This window comes from Cnephaeus nilssonii (assembly GCF_951640355.1).
Source record: "Cnephaeus nilssonii genome assembly, chromosome: 3".
NCBI classification, from domain to species: Eukaryota; Metazoa; Chordata; class Mammalia; order Chiroptera; family Vespertilionidae; genus Cnephaeus; species Cnephaeus nilssonii.
In genome coordinates, this window is record NC_137074.1 from 59,113,711 (window position 1) to 59,135,693 (window position 21,983).

Here is a 21,983-nt window from a genome sequence, read left to right on the forward strand (position 1 = left end):
CAGCTACAGGCACCCAGGACCCGGGAAGCTTCACCTGGACCAGCACCTGGGACCCCGGGCTGCTCCACCCGGGCAGGCACAAGGGACCCTGGGCAGCTTCGCCCAGGCTGGCTGCAGGCACCCAGGACCCCGGGCGGTGCCACCCAGGCCTGGGCTTTGTCAGGAAGGACATCCGGAATGATGTCTGGAAGACGTCCAGTCTATCTGGTCTAATTAGAATATTACCCTTTTATTAGTATAGACTAATTTATTAATCCCCACACTGGGCCACAAATATCAAGATGTCTTTGTACCCTAGTAATCATGGCAAAGTAATTTCTGTAGAACATAAAAACCAGTGGAGATTTGTTTTAAAGATTTGTTTTAAATTGATTTTTAGAAAGAGAGGAAGGGACAGGGAGAAGGGGAGAGAAACATCAATGTGAGAGTGATACATCAATCAGCTGCCTCCTGCACGCCCCTGAGGATAAAACCTGCAACCCGGGCATGTGCCCTGACCAGGAATCAAACCAGCAACACTTTCAATGACCAACTAATTGAGCCACACCAGCCAGGGCAATAAGTCAATCTTATCAGCACAGTTAGCCACACTAGATGGTTCAGGTTCATTAGGCTATCTTAGGGAATGAATTAGACCTACCAGTCTGCTTCGACTCAGGAATGCTTGGACATTTGCCTGTGTGTGGTCTTGCTCACTTGACACAGTAAACAACGGATCTGCAAAATAAACAATAAGGTAGTATAAGGAACAGAAGGTATCTACTCGTAGGCTGAGAACAATGGCAAAGTAATGTAATTTCTTAATTGGAAAACAAATTAGAAAATTTAGATCTTGCCTAACTCCACAACAGCTCATAGCCCTGTTACTCTACCACCAGCGAGAGTCTGTTAGATGCATTTCTTTTCTGTGCATTCCAAAATCAGTTTATAGAACTGAATGCAAAAAAAAAAAAAAAAAAAAAAAAAAAAAAGGACATATTCTCAAGCACCATAACCTAAACATGCTTTCTTCTATTCTATGAACAAACCAGTTTCCGGTCTGGGAAGCTCAGGAAATAGTGCAAGAAGAAAGAACACTATGCCCATTTGCAAGTGAAAGAAACAATATATTTGGGCACTCTCATTTCAGTACACAGGGAAAATAGAAACTCTTAACAGTATGTCTTCTGTAAATGGGTCAACATGGTAAGAAAATGTCATTCTCTAATAAAAGATAAATAAGATCAGCTATCTTCAGAATTCACCCCTTAAGTTTATAGATGTTAATGATGGGACTAAGTTATTTCTCCAAAGTTTAACAAATGATTGATATATTGAGAAGAGTATGGAGTAAAGGGAAATTTCTATTCATATTCTTGAGTCATTTAAAAGATACCACCGGGTCTATGGTTGCAATTGTGTTATTCACCTGAAGTTAGTTTAGCCTGAATAGCTTCTGAGTCTGAATAATCTCTATATATAAAGAGCCAGGGTCCGTAACATCCAAAACAACCGAATGCATGACTGAACACCGGAAGTCAGTGCTGCAGTCAGTGCTGGGTCTAACTGCTGCGCTGTGGGCACTGTGACAACCCAGCACTGACTACCTAGGGCAGTGGTCAGCAAACTCATTAGTCAACAGAGCCAAATATCAACAGTACAATGATTGAAATTTCTTTTGAGAGCCAAATTTTTTAAACTTAAACTTCTTCTAACATCACTTCTTCAAAATAGACTCGCCCAGGCCGTGGTATTTTGTGGAAGAGCCACACTCAAGGGGCCAAAGAGACGCATGTGGCTTGCGAGCCACAGTTTGCCGACCACGGGCCTAGGGGGCTGTGGATCAGGCCTGGAGAGAGGCCCGGAGAGAGAAGCAGGGTCTGATCCGCAGCCTCCATGGCAGCTGTTGATCAGCCCTTGCCTCTCTTTCTCTCTGGGCCTTGCCTGTAGCCGCGGAGGCTGCTGATCAGCCCTGCCTCTCTGATCAGGCCTGGAAATAGGCTTGGAGATGCTGACTGGCATAGAAACCAACCAATCAGAACCAAATCTGGGTGAACTGCAAGGACCCAATGGCTGCCTAGGAGGTGGAGCTTTTGAGGCTGACTGGCATAGAAACCAACCAATCAGAACCTAATCTGGGTGAACTGTGAAGGCAGAACCTAAGGTGGGGGCTGAGGAGGGTTTTAAGGGCAACAGCTGTTTGGTGTAAGTTGTAAGAAAGCGGCTCAATTTTTTATTGATCAGTTTAGCAGTATAGTGCATGTGGCTGGCTATCAGTCCAGATATAGAGATTATATATTTTTGTCTGCCAAGAGCATCTACTCCTGATGAAAAAGGCTCCCCACCATCACCACCATTTAAGCAATCCTATCCTATATAATCTATCTATACTAATAAAAGGGTAATATGCTAATTAGACTGGGCTAACTGGCCATCTTCTGGATGTCCGACTTCCTTCTGGATGAAGCCATGGTGGTAGGGGCCAAAGCAGAGGCAGTTGGGGGCGACCAGGCCGGCGGGGGAGGGCAGTTGGGGGCAAGATCAGGCCGGCAGGTGAGGGCCGTTGGGGGCAAATTCAGGCCAGTAGGGGAGGACAGTTGGGGGCGATATCAGGCCAGCAGGGGAGGGAAGCTGGGGGTGAGATCAGGCCTGCAGGGGAAGGCAGTTGGAGGCAAGATCAGGCTGGCAGGGGAGGGCCACTGGGGGCGAGATCAGGCCAGCAGGGGAGGGCAGTTAGGGGCGATCAAGCAGGCAGGCAGAGGGGTTAGGGGCAATCAGGCAGGCAGGCAGAGGCAGTTAGGGGTGATCAGGCAGGCAGGTGAGCAGTTAGGAGCCAGTGGTCCCAGATTGTGAGAGGGATGTCCGACTGCCGGTTTAGGCCCGATCCCACACAGGGATCGGGCCTAAACCGGCAGTCGGACATCCCCCAATGGGTCCCCGACTGGAGAGGGTGCAGGCTGGGCTGAGGGAATCCCCACCCCCCATGCATGAATTTCGTGCACAGGGCACTAGTAAATAATAAAACATTCTCCTCTTATTCCCATATGGAGTGTGAAGACATGATATCTAAGAAAGATTCTTGCCATCTATAGAAGATACTGCATGATTTGTGACTACACATTCTGCAATATATCCTACAACTGTGATCATAATCAGTGCTCAATAAGCAGTAGAGGGATCATTTGAGGTCTTGATCCCCAGCATATGTTGTCAGTTTGACTCAAATAAATTCATAAATATTCTCAAAACGGGGGGTAGGGGGGAGGAGTAGGAGAACCTCTGAGATGCCCATGTAATAGCAGTCACCAGGTATCACTTGCTTACTCCTAGACAGATATTAAGTGCTTTATATGCAACCAGAGGCCCGATGCATGAAATTCGTGCAAGGGGTTCGGCCCCTGCCACCACGGCTTCGTCGGGAAGGTCGTCATCTGGAAGGACGCCCGGAAGGATGTCCAGTCTAATTAGCATATTACACTTTTATTATTATAGATATTTGACTTAACCTTCACAAAAACCCAATGAGGTAGGTGCTAGGCTTCCATTTTATGGGTGAGGAAATGGAGGCTTTAAGAAGTTAGCAACTTACTAACTGGCAGTTAGGATTTGAATCCCAATCCTCTGGCTCCCAGGCTTAATAATATCAAAAGCCCATGAATTTTATGGGGGAAATTTTCCCATGGATATCATGAGAGAGCCCCTTAGCCAATTTACCCATATTGTAGAAACAGTTCTAAAAAGCCCGGGAAGTTGTCACAACCAAGTAATGGTGAGAAGTGTTTGAAATCCCAAGACATAATGACTACTTTTAGGGGGAAGTATAAAAATCTGCAGATTCTGGGGAGAAATAAAAGGAGAAAAGAGCTCATGATAAACCTAGAAAGTATTTTTAAATAGTTTGAAAGCTAGGAAAAATCTTTATGTTTAAAAGACTTTAATTATCAAGACAGTAGTGTAGCTCATAATCCATAGACAACTGTACAGATTCAAGGACGTGACAAAGCATAGTGGGCACTTCAAAAGAGGTACATGATACACAGCATTTACAAAAAAATGGAGGGAAATGCATACTGGTATATAAATGATTGTCAGTTAGGAATTATAAAAGAATGTCAATTGTAAAATACTACAGAAATGTAAGGTATCTGAATTTATCTTAATCACTACAGTGATCACAAGAGTAAAATGACATTTAGTGACTATGCCCAAGCAAAGATTTCTAGAGGAGCAAAAGCCTTGAATAGATAATTAACTACATTGAAAGGCCATTGGGTTTGAGAGATGGGGACAGAGGAAGGGTGAAAAAGCTTGGAAAGGTGTTCATATTTGTACCATTGACCCCCACACCCACCCTGGTCAACAACTTACTTTATTTCTCTCTTCAATTTTCAGCTAAGATATACAAGGACTCTGTACAATTGGTGGTGAGCCTTAGGCTAAGAACTCATGTAGAGTGCCACCCCAGTCCCTATCATAGCCAAAGAAATCCATACACAGCGACTCTCTGTCAGATGGAAGAAGAAGCATATACATCGAAAGGAGGGTTTGAGTTGCTAAATAAAATATAGGATGCCCAGTTAAATTTGAATTTCAGAGAAGCAAAGAATAACATTTTATATAAATACTAGATGCCTGGTGCATGAAATTCGTGCACTAGGGGGGTGGCCTTCAGCCCAGCCTGTGAGCTCTCGCAGTCTAGGACCCCTCGGGGGATGTCCTACTGCTGGCTTAGGCCCGATCCCCTCTCTTAGGCCAGTAGTCTAGGATCCCTCTCACAGTCTGGGATCCCTCTCACAGTCTGGGACTCCTCACTCCTTAGCTCCTTATCGCCCTCCTGCTTGCTGCTCCTTAGTGCTGCTGCGAAGGCAGGCAGAAGAGGCTCCCGCCACCGCCATTGCGCTCGCCAGCCGTGAGCCCGGCTTCTGGCTGAGCGGTACTCCCGCTGTGAAAGCACACTGACCACCAGGGGACAGCTCCAGCGTTGAGCGTCTGCTCCCTGGTGGTCAGTGCGCATCATAGCGACCGGTAGTTCAGTCAGTTGTTCTGCCATTTGATCAATTTGCATATTAGGGTTTTATTATATAGGATGTCCCAAATATTGCATGGGACTAAAAAATGTAAACCAAAATAGTACACATTATTTACCTCAAATTCAAATGTAATGGTGTGTCCTGTATTATCTTTTTTTTCTCTTCACCTAAGGATATGTTTTGATTGATTTTTTTTTAGAGAGAGAGGAAGGAAGGAGAAGAGAGAGAGAGAGAGTCCTTGATGTGATAGAGAAACATTGGTGGGTTACCTCACGTACACCCCAGACCAGGAATTGAATCAGCAACCCTGACTGGAAATTGAACCCACAACTGTTTGGTGTACTAGACAATGCTCCAACCAACTAAGCCACCCAACCAGGGCAATGTCCACTCTTTTATTTGCTAAGCCTGCTAACCCTACCAGGGTGAAAGACCATAAGATCCAAGATATTGAGCAGGAGGCCTTGGCACCTTAGTTCTGACGTCCCTGCCCTGGCTGTATTATGCTTCCTGTCCATGAATAGCTGTGAGACTGCCTGCTTTATTAGAACAATCCAAAGTTTCATTTGACCTATTCTGAGTGGATATGGAAACTTTTAGGAATCTCTCTGGGGTAGGGCGGGGGGGTGATGGTGGTGGGAATTACTTTTAGGGATAAAAGAAAGAAGGAGCTTAATAAATTCTTTGCCTGTCTTTGCTGAAGGAAGATGTCTATCCATAGTTCCAAATTACCTTTGAAATAAACATGGTGATGTGTTTAGAGGAGTTTACTAGATTTATTTTACAAGATGAAACCAAGAGCAGGTTTCATTACACAGTCCCTATAGGAGATGGGTATTCTATACGATTCTCATCCAAAGGAGACCCTGGGAATCCCAGAGGACATATGATATGGTTAAAAGCTATGCAAGGTTCAGGTGAAGAGCCTGGGACTACTGAGGCAAAATTGGGAAAAGTCATGCTTAAAGATGGTAAGTTTTGTAATAGTAAATTCGATAATTTAATAAACATTTATGAGGCACCTAGCATATACCAGCACTGGAGTAGGTACTGAATTGACTACAAATATGTATAGAACAAGAACTTAGAAAACACATGGGACTTACGGTCCAGTATAAGAGACAGAACATAAATGGACAATCAGGTCATTACAGTAAATTGGGGCTTTAGTGGCCCAAAGGGACTCTGTGGACCTAGTGTATAAGCAATGCGTTATTGGATAAGAATACGTTTAAAGAAAAAACTAAAAACTACGGTGAGATAAACTGGCACTTTACCGAGAATGCCAGATTTTGAGGTGTACGGAGAATGGCAACGGAAAGGTCCTTCTTTTTTTTTTCTTTTTTTAATTAAGGTATTATATGTGTACATATTTTACCACACACCCCCCCCACACACACACACTCCCATACATGCCCTCATCCCCCAGAGTTTTGTGTCCATTGGTTATCTCCTTCTTGTTGGGCATTGTATGGAGTTTGAATGCGGGGATGTTGAGTGACTCTCCAGACCTGCAAATCACTGCATACTTTCCTTGATACTAAAACTCCCAGGATGATCGCTTAAGGCTGTGCAAATTTTCAGCAAGAGACAGAGTGCCTCGGCGGCTTCCGAGGAGCCCTGGAGGGCTCGGGGCTGCCCCCACCCAGCAAAGGACAACCGCGGGCAAGGGATTTGTGCTTAGGCTCGTCTTTCGTTCGCCTGGGCCGCCGTCTCAGGGCCCACCGCGGCGACACCTCAGGAGGGAGGTCTGGGGCACCCTTACCGTACAGGTAATCGTACGTTCGGCCGCCGGAGCCTCGGCCCCTGGCCTGCGACTTCGCCTCGCACCGGGTTTGAAAGCCCTGACGCTTGGCCTGGGGCTCCAGGATGGTCACGGTTTGGCTCATGGTGCCTCCCCTTCCCTCCGGCCCGCTGAGGCCCAGAGAGATAGGCCGAGCGGCTGTGTGCACCGTAGCTATGGTAACCTCGGCGGGACCTGAGAGCGGGGGGCGGGGCGAGGAGCAAGAGGGGGCGGGGCTAGAATTAGGGGCGGGGCTCAGGAGGGAGGGGCGCTGGCGTGGGAGAGAAGCGGGGTGAGAATGAGGAATCCGCCTCGGCCGGGGGGCGGAGAGGGCGGAGGGGCGGAAAGGACGGGGAAGTGGAAGGAATGGGGCGGGGAGGGGTTGACACTGCACCCCCGAGGCGGAGCCTCGAGCGTTCAGCCGCCCACCCAGTTCAAGGCTGCAGGGCCAGAGGCTGGGGAAAAGGCTGCTGCTCAAGTCCAGCAGCGATTCGTAACCTCTTTCGGAAATCCCGGGGAGATTTCAGAACCTTCTAGAGCAGTTGTCTTTCGTTTCGGACATCCCCTTTTCGTGGGGCTGCTGCTGCGGGCTGAGGAATCCAAGCTCCTGAAGGTGGAGCCTTGGCGCTTTGAGCTCCGGTCCCAGGGCCATCTGTTGTGACTGCTACCACCTCCCCCTGAGCATTAAATCAACAGAGGTCTCGTACTGTAGGCACTAGCTCTGCTTTTTGAAACTACTTATTAGGGGAAATGTTTTTTTAACAGAAGCAAAAGTGAATCCACTTTTAACCATTAGCAACATTTTACCAACCTCATTTCATCGACCCCCTCCCCTCTTTTTGCTTGAGTATTTAAAAAAAAAAACCCAGACATTATTTTACCCTTAAATTAATCTTCATCTCAAACTGATATGGATTTTAAAAAACCAAAAAACTTGACCACCCATCTAACAAAATTAATAATTCCGTCATATCATCTAATACTCAGTTCCTATTCAAATTTCCCTGGTTGTGTCCAAGATGTCATTTAATAGTTGGTTTGTTCTGATCAAAAGATAAGTCTTCACATTGCATTTTGGTATGCCTCTTAAGTCTTTCCTCCTAGAACAGTGATTCTAACACTTTCAATAATTTTCTTTATTACCTGGGATTCTTTTATTAAAAGGACTTTCTTTCACCCTGACCTGTTTGGCTCAGTGCATAGAGCGTCGGCCTGCGGATTGAAGGGTCCCGGGTTCGATTCCGGTCAAGGGCATGTACCTTGGTTTCGGGCACATCCCCAGTAGGGGGTGTGTAGGAGGCAGCTGATCAATGTTTCTAACTCTCTATCCCTCTCCCTTCCTCTCTGTAAAAAAATCAATAAAATATATTTAAAAAAGAAAAAAGGACTTTCTTTCACCAACTCATTGGTTTTATCCTAAAATATAGGAATCTTAGAAGAAAGCCTGGAAAAATGCTGGATTCTTTCACTTTAACAAATTTCAGAGAAATGAGTTTGACTTTGTAACCTGGAGGCAATTATAGGCTTAGATTTTGGTTAGACCAATCACTTTAATGGCTTCCTTTTTTTATTTTGGTGCAATTAACTTTATCAATTTATTTACTTGCAATTTGTGTTTTTCAAATAGGTTGCTCCTTCCTCCTGGATGTAAAGATAATCTCTTCCACTATTGTCTAATCAATTTTTTAGTTTGACCTCTCACATGTAGATCTTCAATGCATCCAGTGTCCTTCCTTTTTTCCAATTAATTTTCTTTTCCCTAATGACTTGTTGAACTGTGTTATTGTATATTATATTTCCAAGGGATGTTGGTGTTGATAGTTCAAGAAACACCATTTGAGTGGCAAGATACTAAACAACAGAAGTGAACACCTAGTTGAAAGAATTGATAACAGTAGATAAGGGTACATTTAGGAGGACATAAGAGCAATGTGTTTTATTATTAAACATACCAATCCCATAACGAAAGTAAAAATCATGCTTACTAGAAGTTTTTAGATGACAAAATGGGAATGGTTTTAGTACCTTGGAAAATACGAATATAGAAACTAATTCCATTCAGCACCTATGGATTCCCTGAACTAAATCTCTGAAATACAGAAACAAACTTTGGTTAGGTGATATCGAAATTTTGATTACCCAAAATACCCATAGCTATTTGAATAATGCCACAAAGTCCTGCTTTAAAAAATAGTTCAGTCTCTTTGTCCAATAATTCTCATTTAAAAACCACAATGGGTGTGTACATTGTATTGCAAATAACATAGACAACAGTTTATTTATCTACTTAACTGAATAAGGCATTTGCAATTTTATTAACCAGTATACTATACTTGTCCTGATTGAACAATTCATACTGAAATCAAATTAGTAGGAGAGAGCTATAGACATCCATTAACTGTGGATTTAAAGTGTATGGGGTGAGGTATGGGTGGTAGGGAAATTATTTTTTTCAATACTGTGGAATTTCGTTGTTCAGTGTCTTTGTCTCTCATCTTTAACTAGGTCAGTGGAAAACAGTGGGGGAGCGGGGCAGGAAGAAGGCAGAGCCCACCCGGAAATACAGAGAACTAAGCTCTAACTCCAAGGGCACGGCTTTCTTTCTTTCCTTTCCTTTCTTTCTTCCTTTTTTTTTTTTTTTTTTTTTTAAGAATGTTACTTGTGCAAGTCAGAATCTGATACCAATTAAATGGTGACAGCTTTGCCAATAAACAAGAAAATGCTCTTCCATGGCTAGGAAGGGACGGCTTTCAATAGTGTGCTGTCTTGTTTATCATGGACAAGACGTTTCACTCCCTAGCGCTTCAGTTTCGCGGTGGGTGAAGGGCTTGAGCGATGTCTCATTTCCTTATTCTCAACCTTCGTGAGTTATCAACTCTTCGCGCCCTTTCACCTCGCCTCTCTGCGCCTGCGCCAAAGAGGTGTCCCAGTGCCGTCATTTAATCACTTCTGCGCATGCGTCCTTGTGATCCCCGCGCCCAACCGTCTGAGGGGCGGGACTTCCCGTCCTTCTGGACCGGATGCCGGAAGTGAGTGCGAGCGAATCGGCGTTTGCGGAGGTTGGGAGCGTTGAGGGTGCCTGTGCCAGCAGCTGCTTTCATCTTGCAAGATGCCGGGTCTGGCGGCCGCAAGCCCTGCCCCTTCTGAGACGCAGGAGAAGAAACCGCTGAAGCCCTGCTGCGCCTGTCCAGAGACCAAGAAGGCGCGCGATGCGTGGTCAGTGCGCAGCCCGGGACGGGGCGGCCGGCGGGCCCTGCGCCTCCTCCCGGCGGCTTTGCCCCCTGCACCGCCTGGGGCGGGTCCCGGCCCTCGCTTTGCTGGGCGGTGCTTTTGGGGGTTCTTTGGGCCCAGTAGGCTTCGTGGTCCACTGTGCTGGTGACTGAGCTCGCAGCTCGGGTGGGAAACCGGTGAAGGGTTGGGGGGGGGGGGGGGTGTCAGATTGACCCGAGCTCCGTTCACACACTCATTTTCTCCTAGGAAGGGTTTTTGAACATAACTTTAGGTCGGAAGATGTCGAAATGGATAAATTTGCTACTTGATTTAAAGGAGCTTTAAGTTAATGGAGACATACCGGTAATTGCTATACCAGGTGGTATGGACTATTATAAAAGATTTAGCAAAACCATAGAGTAATCATTTTCTGGTAATGCCTGCCAAATTTTAGACATAGTAGGACACAGGGTACATTTCTTAACAGTACTAAAGCGTCCCTCCTTACCCCCTTAGGTAGATAATTTAAGTCAGTTTGTGACTGTTAGGTGACATTGTAGTGTTCAGAAGAGTACCTCTAGATTACCGTAATTCCACAAAAGCTTTTGTTTGTTTTCATTTTATACAGCCTCTCTTGTGGAACAAATCTTATTAGGAATGTTGAAATGTGAATGTACACTTCCTTCAGCCCCTTTTTTGTCCTTACATAAGAAGTAAAGAAATTACAAGTGGCATAATGAGGTGAATAAGAGCTGTAGGAGCTCAGTGCTTTTTATTAATACTTAGTACTTTGCAAATAATATTGTGGAGGGAGAATTGAAACGGGGACTTCAAAATAAGTCACCCCAAGATATGCTTCTGTGATTTGCAGGTGGTTTTGAGCTAAAGGCAATGTTAGCTGTGGCCTCAAGAGAATCTGCCTCCCCCCACACACTGCCCTTCCCCCTTAACTACCTAGAAGAACTTGAATTAGGGGCCTTGCCTATAAGAGATTATCAGAAATAACTTCTTTTGACCTATTTATGGGGCAGGACAAACTTCTGAGTATTTATTAAGTATCTGCTTTTTAAATCCTGCAATGACCTTTTGAAGCCCCCAAAGCTTCTTGCCTCATCCCTAGCTCAGGATGTCTTATATACCCATGTTCCCTCTCTGTCTCAACTGCTCCTGCATGTGGAGTCTCTGGCTCTTACGTATGCAGGGTTCCCAATACATCTGTATGTGTTAAATTTAATTATTTTCTCTTGCTAATGTCTCCAGCCTATTGGATTATTAGACCAACCAGAAGAACATTTGTTTTGAACTCCAACTACATTCATCAGACTATGTTCTGCCTCACTCCACATCACTATTATGCATGCTTATTTACTGCTAATCTGCTTAATGGCGACTTTGTTAGATAACAAGTACATTTTGTTTTGTAGCATTATTGAGAAAGGAGAAGAGCACTGTGGACACCTAATTGAGGCCCACAAGGAGTGCATGAGAGCCCTGGGATTTAAGATATGAAATGGTGAGCATGGTACTCCCTGATGGGGAAGGTAATACGTAGGCTCATTGCTTCACGTTTCTCTATTGCTTTACAGATTTAGCAGTCATTGGGCAACATTATATCTGAAAGGTAGTTCACCTGGTTAATCTAATACGCTGAAGTAGCACTAAAAAATAACTTTTCAGTTTCTAATGTAGGGAGTAAGTGATGCTAATAAATTGAGAAGTATTTGGTGGATTTGGGAAGGGAAGAATTTAGCTTTTAAGAAAGGGCTTGACAAGGAATCATGGCTTAGGAACTTCATAATATTTAGTTGTGCAACTTAAAGGAACTAAAGGGAAAACATTCTCTATTCCTTGTTTCTAATGTTGTGAGTCTTTAATAAGTGCTTTTAAACAGAGAGTAGGCAAAACATGAAATACTGCTTTCTGCAAAACAAAAATGGAATTTTTGCTATTTCTCTTTTGTACTGTACTTTAGTCTAATAACTAACCCACTGTACGCCATAAGCGTCTGTATACACAAGCGGCAGACCTTCCCCACACACCATGCAGGTCTATAAAAAAAAAGTTTTCCCTAAGTGGCAGCCCTGACCAACTTTAAGATCATTTTTCCTGAGAAAACTGAAAATATTTAAGAACACTCGAATTGTGACTAATATATTTATTTTTATAATATTCATTGCAAATTGATTTTTTTAATTAAATTTAAAATATTGTGATGTGTGGGGATGGTTTTCGTTTTGGACGCGTGGCAGTTAACTGGTTAAAACTCAGACCATATTTTAAAGAACTTTGAATCTAAATTTTAATGCTGAAGGGAACCTTAGTAAATGATTTTTCTTTCATTTGGAAGCTCTTCCTTCAGGTAGCAACTTGACTCACTCCCTTACTTCATTCAGATCTCTGGTTAAATACCTCCTTGTTGGGGAGGCTTTTCCTTAACATTCCATCCAAAATAGCATCCCTTACCTGGTTGGCAGGCTCAGTGGTTGAGCGTTGACCTATGAACCAGGAGATCATGGGTTCGATTCCCAGTCAGGGCACATGCCCTGATTGTGGGCTTGATTCCCAGTAGGGGATGTGCAGGAGGCAGCTGATCAGTGATTCTCATCATTGAGGTTTCTATCTCTCCCTTCCTCTCTGAAATAAATAAAAATATATTTATAAATATATAAATAAACATCCCTCCCCCATCACTGTATCCCAGCCCTGTCCAAGAGAACTTTGAAATGACATTGAAAGCATCCTGCACTTGCACTCTCTAGTATGGTAGCCACTAGCCATATGTGGCTGTTGAACCCTTGAAATGTGAGTAGTAAAACTGAGGAACTGTATTTTTAGTTTTATCTAATAGCCACATGTGGCTAGTGGCTACTTTATTCTTAACACCATTGCCTGCATATTATGTATTTATTTATCATCAGCTTTGTTTTACTCCAACTAGAATATGACCTCTGAGATAGTAGGAATTTTCTGTTTCACTCACTGTGACATCCCCAGGACCTAAGACATAGTAGGTGTTCATTAGAGGATTGTTATTAAATGAATAAATAAATGAAATTAAGTCCTATAAGTATGAAATTATTCCTGAGGTGGGTTAGCAGGATCAAACTGGAACCTGTCTCCAGGCAGACTCCTCTGCTTTGTGCCCCTCTGCCCTTGGCTTTCCACATCACACCACCACTTTTAATTTAATAATAGCTGAGAGATAATGCCGAAACCACATACCAATATAACAGTAATAGAGAGCCTGGCTTCTTTCCCTATCACCTCTTTCCTGCCTCTTTAGAATTGCACATATGGCCAGTGTTCCTCACTGAGCTATAAAAAAGGACGGTAAGGAACTTGTCCCAAGCTGATAAGAATCACTGTGTAGTGGAAAACAGTCTAGGCTGAAAATGCTCAGGCTTAATTTTGGTTCTCCTGATGTCTAGTATGTTTTACTTCAGCTACATCCTCTTTGGACTTTACTTTTTGTTTTGTTAATCCTAACCCAAGGATATATATTTTTTTAGAGAGAGTGGAAAGGAGGGAGGGAGGGATGGGGAGAGAGAGAGAGAGACACATCGATTGGTTGCCTCCCGTACATGCCCCGACTGGGACTGGGGATTGAGCCTGCAGGTACATGCCCTTGACGGGGAATCAAACCCGAGATCTTTCCGAGCTTGGGCTGACACTCTAACCACTGAGAGTAACACTGGCCAGGGCTGGACTTGACTTTTTATTTATAAAAAGAGAACCATAATACTTTTTTTATTTAAATATGTTATGGTATATCTACTCTGTATATATGAGATACTTAAGTGACTTTTGGATTAGATGGTCCTGGTGAACCATTTTGTAAAATAAGTAAATTTGAGTAGGGGTTGTGTTCTTGAAAAGTATAAATATATCTATTGATGATTTTTTAAAACATGGAATCCAGACACATCCAGAGGAGAGCCCTAAGACTGAAAATATACCTCCCTAAGTGGAGGGCAGGGAAACACCAACAAAGAGACTGGCCAATCCAGTTTGGTTATTAATGGAGTTTATTAAGGGAAACTTACATAGGAGGCCTGTCTGTGGCAGCTTAAAGATGAAATAGATCCCTGTACTCCTTGACAGGTGCCAGGAAAGTATATAGGGTAAACGGGGGCATAGGTACAGGCACTAGTGTGTGAATGCTACCAGGTCAGGACAACAACCTGTTCCAGAAACCAGCACGTAATGGGAGGTCAGGGAGGGGTGCTGGTTTATGTCATAATGAACATCAGTTAAGATCAGACAATCTATAAGGGGGCTTTGCAGAAAGCAGCCTCTGTCTGGCCCAGATGCAGCTTGTGGGAGAGAGAGCACTCACATCATGGAACAGTCTCTCCTTCACACTTATTTATAATCTAACTCTTCCTAGTCAGTTTTGTAAGCTGTTGGCTAGGGTTGAACCTGCCTTTATAAAAAGGGTGATTTTAGAAAATGCTAATTTTAGGAGCATCAAAAGCTTTTCTTGGACTTCATGTGGATCACAAAGGTAGTACAATTGTTACAAGTAGCATGTATTCACAAGGACCAGGAGCTCTCAGTTTTCTTATGTTATTGGCACAGAGTCAGAGTGATTCCTGTGTCCATCCATATGTGTGTGTGTGTGTGTGTGTGTGTGTAAAATCCTAATATGCAAATAGACCGAATGGTGGAACAACCGGTCACCATGATGTGCGCTGACCACCAGGGGGCACGTGCAGAACATGGCAGGCATTGGCCGGGGTGGGATGATGGAGCAGGTGCACAGGGGCACCAGACCAAGGCAGGACGCTGGTTGCTATCATTGGGGCAAGCCTCTAGTGCAGTGGTTCTCAACCTTTCTAATGTCGCGACCTTTAATACAGTTCCTCATGTTGTGGTGACCCCCAACCATAAAATTATTTTCGTTGCTACTTCATAACTGTAATTTTGCTAGTGTTAATGAATCGTAATGTAAATACCTGTGTTTTCCGATGGTCTTAGGCTCTACAGCAGCGGTTCTCAACCTGTCGCGACCCACAGGTTGAGAACCACTAGCAGGGTCACCTAAGACCATCGGAAAACACAGGTATTTACATTACGATTCATTAACACTAGCAAAATTACAGTTATGAAGTAGCAACGAAAATAATTTTATGGTTGGGGGTCACCACAACATGAGGAACTGTATTAAAGGGTCACGGCATTAGAAAGGTTGAGAACCATTGCTCTAGTGGTTACTGAAAATTCCTCGCTCCTATGCTGCAGTCCAACCTGGTGCTCGCACCTGCCCCGATTGCTCAGCATGTGCGAGCAGCGTCTGCCAGCCCTGATCGCCCCTCAGGGCTTCTCCACCTCCCTCTACTCCTAAGGAGTGATTGGGGCTGGCAGCTGCCTCTTGCACCCGCTGCCACCGCTCCCACCCACTGCTGGCGCTGGCCCCGCTCACACCTGCAGCCAGCGCCGGAGCTGCCACTCGCACCCACTGCCGCACCCAGTGCCAATCCCGATTGTTCGGCGCCGTCGGCGTGTGCAAGCAGTGGCTGCCAGTCCCGATCGCCCCTGAGTGCTTCTCCACCTTCCCCTGCTCCTGAGGGGCAATTGGGACAGCAGCCTCCGCTTGCACCCCACTGATGGCGCCGGCCCATCAGTGGGTGCAAGCAGGGCCAGTTCAGCATGTGGGAGCAGCGACCGCAGATGGGATGGGGGCTGTGGTGGGAGGGGTCGGGCGTGGGTGCAGAAGATGGGCTGAGACCTGCCCCTGTGCCCACCGCAACCTCTCTGCCCACAGTTCCTTTCAAGGTGCATGAATTCATGGACTGGGCCCCTAGTTTGTCTATAAAAGAAAATGCAAGAGCTTTGGACTTAGAAGATCTGGTGTTTAACTGGTTGTGTGGTCTTGGGCAAGTCCTTAACTTTCTAAACTTCAGTTTCCTCATCTGTAAAGCAGAGATAATAATAATGACCAAACTATTTTATGGAGTCGTTGTGATGATTAAATGATATATGTATGAGTAGGCTTTGTAAACTTGTCAAGTAGAAACCAGAGAGGAATACCCCGTATCTTGGGAGTTGTGGCTAGCAAACCTTCAGTTGAAGTCTGTTGAATATATCCTACATAATAAAATGGTAATATGTAAATTACCATCACTCCGCTACGCCCACGATTGGGCCAGCAGGAGGCGCAGGGGGCGGGACTCAGGGTGGCCGGGGTAGCTGATTGGGCCAGTAGGACGCTGAGCTCGCGGCGCCAGTGGTGCCGCGAGCTCAGCGTCTGTGCCATGGCTGCGCCGGAGGCTTTCGGAAGGCCTGGTGCACCGGCGGACAGCCGGCCAGCTCCCCCGCGATCAAAAGCCAAAGCGGGGGAGCTGGCCGCTGTCTGCTCCGGCACAAGGCCTTTCGAAAGCCTCCGCTGCGCCGGAGTTTCGGAAGGCCTGGTGCATGATTAAATCATGCACTGGGCCTCTAGTGACCTAATAATGTATTTTTGAAATCTGGTTAGAAGAACAATCTGAATCCATGTAGGGCCCTTCTAAGAATTCGGAAGAGGGCTCTTCCAAGAATTTTTGGAAGAGGGACAGGTGTCCTATTTCCCTAACCCCCCTGGGGAAATGGAGGAACCGTGAAGTAAAAAAGACTTGCTGAAGTTGAGTGGATAGATGGTGGAATTAAAACTAGAATCTAGATCTTTTTTTTTTTAATCCTCACTTGAGGATATTTTTTTCATCGCAACCTTTTTGGTATACAGGATGTCACTTCAACCAACTGAACCACTGGGTAGGGCACTTTACACTACACTCCTTGCACTTAATGAGGCTTTATTGCCAACATATTCACTTTTAGGATTGCGCATAGTCTTGATTTATAATCTGAAAACTTCATTATGATGCTAATTAGACCTGTTGTTGAAATGCATAGGTATATAACCAGGTCATTGGCTGTAGGGTAAAATCCAACATTGCTGTCTGCACTGTTATAAGATTAACTTAACTGAATTCATACCTCTCAGACAGTTAGACCACATTTTTCTGAGGATAGCTTCAAGGGAAAAATATTTTTGCAAACTTAGGTCTTCCCAGAAATGAGTATGAACGTTCCAAATTCAAAAACCTTAGTAGGTATTAATGTTATATCCTAAATAAGGTAGGTCTTAATTGTACCTTAAGTCCCACCTTAACGTAGGTTGGAACTTAATATAAAAGTAGGCTGCATTCAACCAGAGGTGTAATTTATAATCACCTGCTGAGGCATATTTTCCTAAACTCACAAGCTTGGGCCCCAATCTGCACCTGTTAGCTCAGAAACTCCTAGATAATATTCAAGTGTGCCCCTCTTTAACAACCAGTGGCTTAAGCTGAAGGGATAATTCTAAATATTGAAAGATTTAATAGTAGTAAATCTTAAGAGCAGTTTTCAAGCCTCATAGCTGAGGCTTGAAAACTGCTCTTAAGAAAAATTGTGATGGTGATTCTCAACACTTCCTTCTGTCTTATGACTGCTTCTTTCACTGAAAGAGGAACTAGAGGAACCTAGAACTTGCTAAAAAAAAATGTAAAGAGAAAATAGCTAGTATCTTTCTGCCTTTAGGATTCAGAAGGAACTGGGAGAACTCATTTAGGGGGCTAAAATCATTGAAAGAAGTTAGAGGACTACCATTTAGTGATAGTGATAATATTAAGTTTAACTGAACTTAATAGTAGGTTGAAATATACTTAAAATATGCTGACTTCATACACACATACATGCAACTGATAAAGTATGAGAATATGATCCTGAGAAAAATCTAGGAAAAGGTTTATTCCTGCTATTCAAACATTTATTTATTCAATAGATATTTATTGTTTAAGACCCTAAAAAATGCCAAGATGAGAAGAACAGTATCTCTTCTGTCAAGAACTTTACACCCAAAGATATAGCCAAGAGGTTTCCATATATGATATTCAGTCAGTAGCAAACGAGGTAACAGTGTTTGCTATGGACTACTATCTCTTGAAATGTTGAGTAGCTTCACTTTTGATTATCTTTCCTGCTCAAACCTTTCCCTTAACTGTATTTTTCCTTTGAGACTTTTAGAAAATTGAGAGTTTAGATATTTTATTGTTGATGAGGCTTATCTTTTCTAAACCAAATACAGGGAATAGCTAGATGGGGGAAGCACTTGCATTAGACTTGAAGAGTTGGCTAGCCCAAATTACTTAGTTACCTTTTTAGCATTGTTCTCTGTCTTCTGGGATAAGGATTGGGGGTAGGAGTGGAGGTGGGTGGGAGCTGTCTGAAGAGAAGCCTGGTACTGCCTGACTAGACCTACAACCCTCTCCTCTATTACTCTTCCTTTTTTATCTTTACAAATGGATTTCAAAAGGGTTACCCTTATTTTGCCTTTGGGATGAAGTGAGTAACTTTCCACAGGAAGTGCCTTGTATGTAGAGCTGAACTTCTGCCTTTTGCTTTGTACATCTTTTCCAAACATCCTTGAATCAGCAAGGAGGGGGTTGCAAGTCTCTTTTGAGTATCTGTAAAAATAAACTGCCTTAGCCTTTTGGGGAAAATATTTTTGAGAAAATGTGTAGTTTTACTTCAACAAAGACTTCTAAAGATTAAACTGTGATGGATTGAACAGTTTCAGTGACTTTTTAGTTAGGCAAAACTAGAATTTTAAAATGTGGATCTTTTATTCCATGACTGGTTTAGAATAATTGTGGCAGTTAGTTAACAGTACTTACCTGAGTTCCCTAACTCCATAGGTCTGGCATGATGTTTGAAATCTGACTTTCTAAAATAAATCTTTTTCTGTAGGTGGTCTGCTCTGTGAATGAATAATTCCTGAAGAATGAAGATGATTTAATAATTTGGAAAGTTCTTTAATGAACTTTCATAAATGTTAAAGTATAATTTATTAAAAAAAAAAAAGGAAATTCCCTGGTTAAAAATCTTCAGGTGTGTTTCTTTCTGTGTTCCTCACATCGTCACATGTTTACTTACTTATTTCTATTAAAGCATGTAGAATAAACAAATCTTGTAATATAAATTTCTTACGTTGTGTCATTTTGGGAACTCTGGGTATTTGTTGTAAGGAGAAAGCAAATACTGATGTCATCCAATGAAATCTTCAAAATCAGTACATGGAAGTAAAAAATAACCCTTTACCAATTTGGAATGAGGATGGTAGCCATTATCATCTCACTTAAGGTTCTATTTTTTATTTTTAACTTTCTTAAAGGCAAGAACTAGACAAGCCTTCAGTCTTGATATTTGTTTGTTTGTTTGTTTGTTTTTGTTAATCCTCATCCAAAGATATTTTTTTCATTGATTTTTAGAGAGAGTGGAAGGGAGGGATAGAGACAGAGAGAGAAACTTCAGTGTGAGAGACACATTGATTGGTTGCCTCTTGCATGCGCCCCGATGGGCCAAGGATTGAGCCTGCAACCGAGGTACATGCCCTTGATCAGAATCAAACCTGCAGTCCTTCAGTTCGAGGGCCAATACTCATTACTCTGTGCTCTAACCACTGAGAAGGCTGACTAACACCAGTCTTAATATTTTAAATTCATATTGTTGTTCATTATTCTCTCTTTTGGGAAAGTAATTTAAGTTTTGGAACACATTAGGATGCCTTGGCTTGAAAGATCTCAATTGCTTGATGCTGCGACCTTCACGGTGTGTTCAGGATGACTTGCAGGAGGGCCAAGGACACAATGAGTACACTATACAAGAATTATGAATTATGAAGGCATTGGGGGGCCAGGTAGAAACCTCTTCCATGAAGAGGAACACTGAGTCTAGGTCCTGCCTGCATTTATTCACTTTGAATACACATTTGCACTTTAGCAATGCATCAGGCAGATCAAAGGTAAAGTTTGGTAAACAATGTAAGGATTATCAGGTTAGGAAATCACTTCAAGCCATGGCAATCACAGCAGGAGCAATCTTGTGTTGATTCAGGCCCTGCTGGGGTCAAGGTCCATTGGCCTTCCAATGTCTCCTTTGCACTTTCATGCAAATGCTTGTTAAGCTTTGGCCTCTGGCAGCTTGACATAATCTGTGTATGGCTACTTTTTTTAAAAAAAGATATTTTCATTGATTTCAGACAGGAAGGGAGAGGGAGAGAGCTAGAAACATCAATAAGAGTCATTGATTGGCCGTCTCCATGGCCTCTACTGGGGATCGAGCCTGCAACTTGGGCATGTGCCTTGACCAGTAATCAAACCGTGACCTCTTGGTTCATAGGTTGATGATCAACTACCACCACACCAGCCAGGCACTAGTTGCATTTTAAGATAGACTAAGATCATAAGTTTAATGCCTAGAGACCAGAGAGTGTTGTCTCATTAATTAGAGCCCAGGCCAGAGGCTGAATTAGAACAAATACATTGCTAATGAAATAGCTCTATGCTATGTTAGAGTATGTTCACAAACTATAGCAACCCTGTGCTCTTGTTAGTTGCTTAAGGGCAAATGAAGCAATGGTCATATTCTGCCTTTTAAGTAAATGGAGTTTCAAATCTCAACAAAAGATACTGAGGAACATAAGAGAATATGTACTGTATATGTGTCGTGTGATGGGAAAATTGCCAGTTTAATAAAATAAAGCAGCTGAATTAAATTATTCCTTAGGATTCATTCCTGTTGATTAAGAGCATGGCTTTGAAGTGTGACAGCCCTAGGTTCAACAGCTGCCTGTGTGACCTCAAGCAAGTTATAACTTCTTAGGGTCTGTTTTTCTCATCTGAAAGAAAAAAAGAAACAGAAACAGTAATAATACCTAATTTACAAGATGGTGAGTACTAATTAAAATAGTGTATATAAAACATGGCACAGTATTGAAAATTCAGTGATATTGGCATTCTCTGATTCTATATTCAGATTTGCACTTGACTATTTGGATAAATACTTTTACTTCAGTAAGCACTTCACAGTTTTTAGGGCATTCCTCTAGGTGAGGAAGAGAATCTTGGGCTCGTAAAACATGAGCCAACTTTTCACCCAGGAGGGAGCCCTGGCAGGTGATTGTCCAGGCTGCTTGAATATGTGCTGGGACTGCAAAAATTAACATCATCCAGTGTTAATTTTTTATGTATGCTGTTTCTATGTGTTTATATATTTTTTAAAACAAAAAGATCATTTTTCTAAGGTACACATTTTTAATGAGATCATAATAAATAATTGCCTTTTTCCCTTCATTTTACCATCAGTGAGTAGTTTTATGATGTGACTTGTGTTGGCTATGTGTAAATCCATTCTGTGGCTTATTTAACCAGTTTCCTATTGTTTGTACATTTATTCATTAAACAAATGTTTTATACATTGCCTGCTCTATGTCAGATACCATTCTAGGAATTGGGTCTTAGTCTTGAATAGGATATATACCAAATACCTAAATTATTTCTGATTTTTTTTTGGGGGGGGGGGGGCGGGGGGAGATATTTTGTTGGTTGGTTTTATGGAAACAGGAAGAAATCACCTGAAATCCCACCAGTCTACAACAGGACCACGTTTTGGTAACCTTGGCATTCATCTCTTTCTTACTTTCATTTATTTATTTTTTTATTACTCCATAATAACACTGCAATGGAAGTTTCATAGGAAAGTCTTTACAAATATCTTTTACTAATCCCTTAGCCAAGTTGGGGCCAAAGGCTGTGTACATTTTCAAGGCTTTGAGTATTGCCTGACTGATCTCTAAAAGCGGGTATCCACTTGTAACTTAGTATCTGAGGATGCCTATTTCCTTAAACTCTTGGCAAGGTTAATATTTTTCAACCTTTGCCAGTTAGATATGCTCACCTGATTTGTAAAGGAACTAAAGCAGCTGTCGCCAACCTTTTGGACCTCACGGACCGACCACCGCTTGGCAACCGCTGAACTAAAGCACTCTTCTTGACATCTGCGGTAGTTAAAAACACATTTTACAAGACCTAGTGCTTAAGTCTTCCCTAGTGCTTAAGTCTTCCCAAAGATTATGTGCAGCATTCTACTAAGAGGTGTCACCACAGTAACTTGAAGAACTT

At 43.0% G+C, this 21,983-nt stretch overlaps 2 protein-coding genes across 2 annotated transcripts in view; one reads left to right on the top strand and one right to left on the bottom strand.

Moving 5' to 3' along the window:
* CFAP91 (cilia and flagella associated protein 91) overlaps window positions 1–6,930 on the bottom strand; it is a 62,793-nt gene extending 55,863 nt beyond the window's left edge. The window contains exons 1-2 of the mRNA XM_079767320.1: window positions 6,775–6,930; window positions 641–717 (exon numbers count right to left, since the gene is read on the bottom strand). Coding sequence (XP_079623446.1) covers window positions 641–717; window positions 6,775–6,898 — 201 coding nt within the window. The 5' untranslated portion in view covers window positions 6,899–6,930. The remainder of the gene's footprint in view (window positions 1–640; window positions 718–6,774) is intronic.
* Window positions 6,931–9,820: 2,890 nt separating this feature from the next.
* On the top strand, window positions 9,821–21,177 carry COX17 (cytochrome c oxidase copper chaperone COX17). The gene is made up of 3 exons (XM_079766959.1): window positions 9,821–10,008; window positions 11,427–11,515; window positions 18,772–21,177. The coding sequence occupies exons 1-2, from the start codon at window positions 9,902–9,904 to the stop codon at window positions 11,509–11,511; spliced, it is 192 nt and encodes a 63-aa protein (XP_079623085.1). The 5' UTR covers window positions 9,821–9,901; the 3' UTR covers window positions 11,512–11,515; window positions 18,772–21,177.
* The last annotated feature ends 806 nt before the right edge of the window (window positions 21,178–21,983 follow it).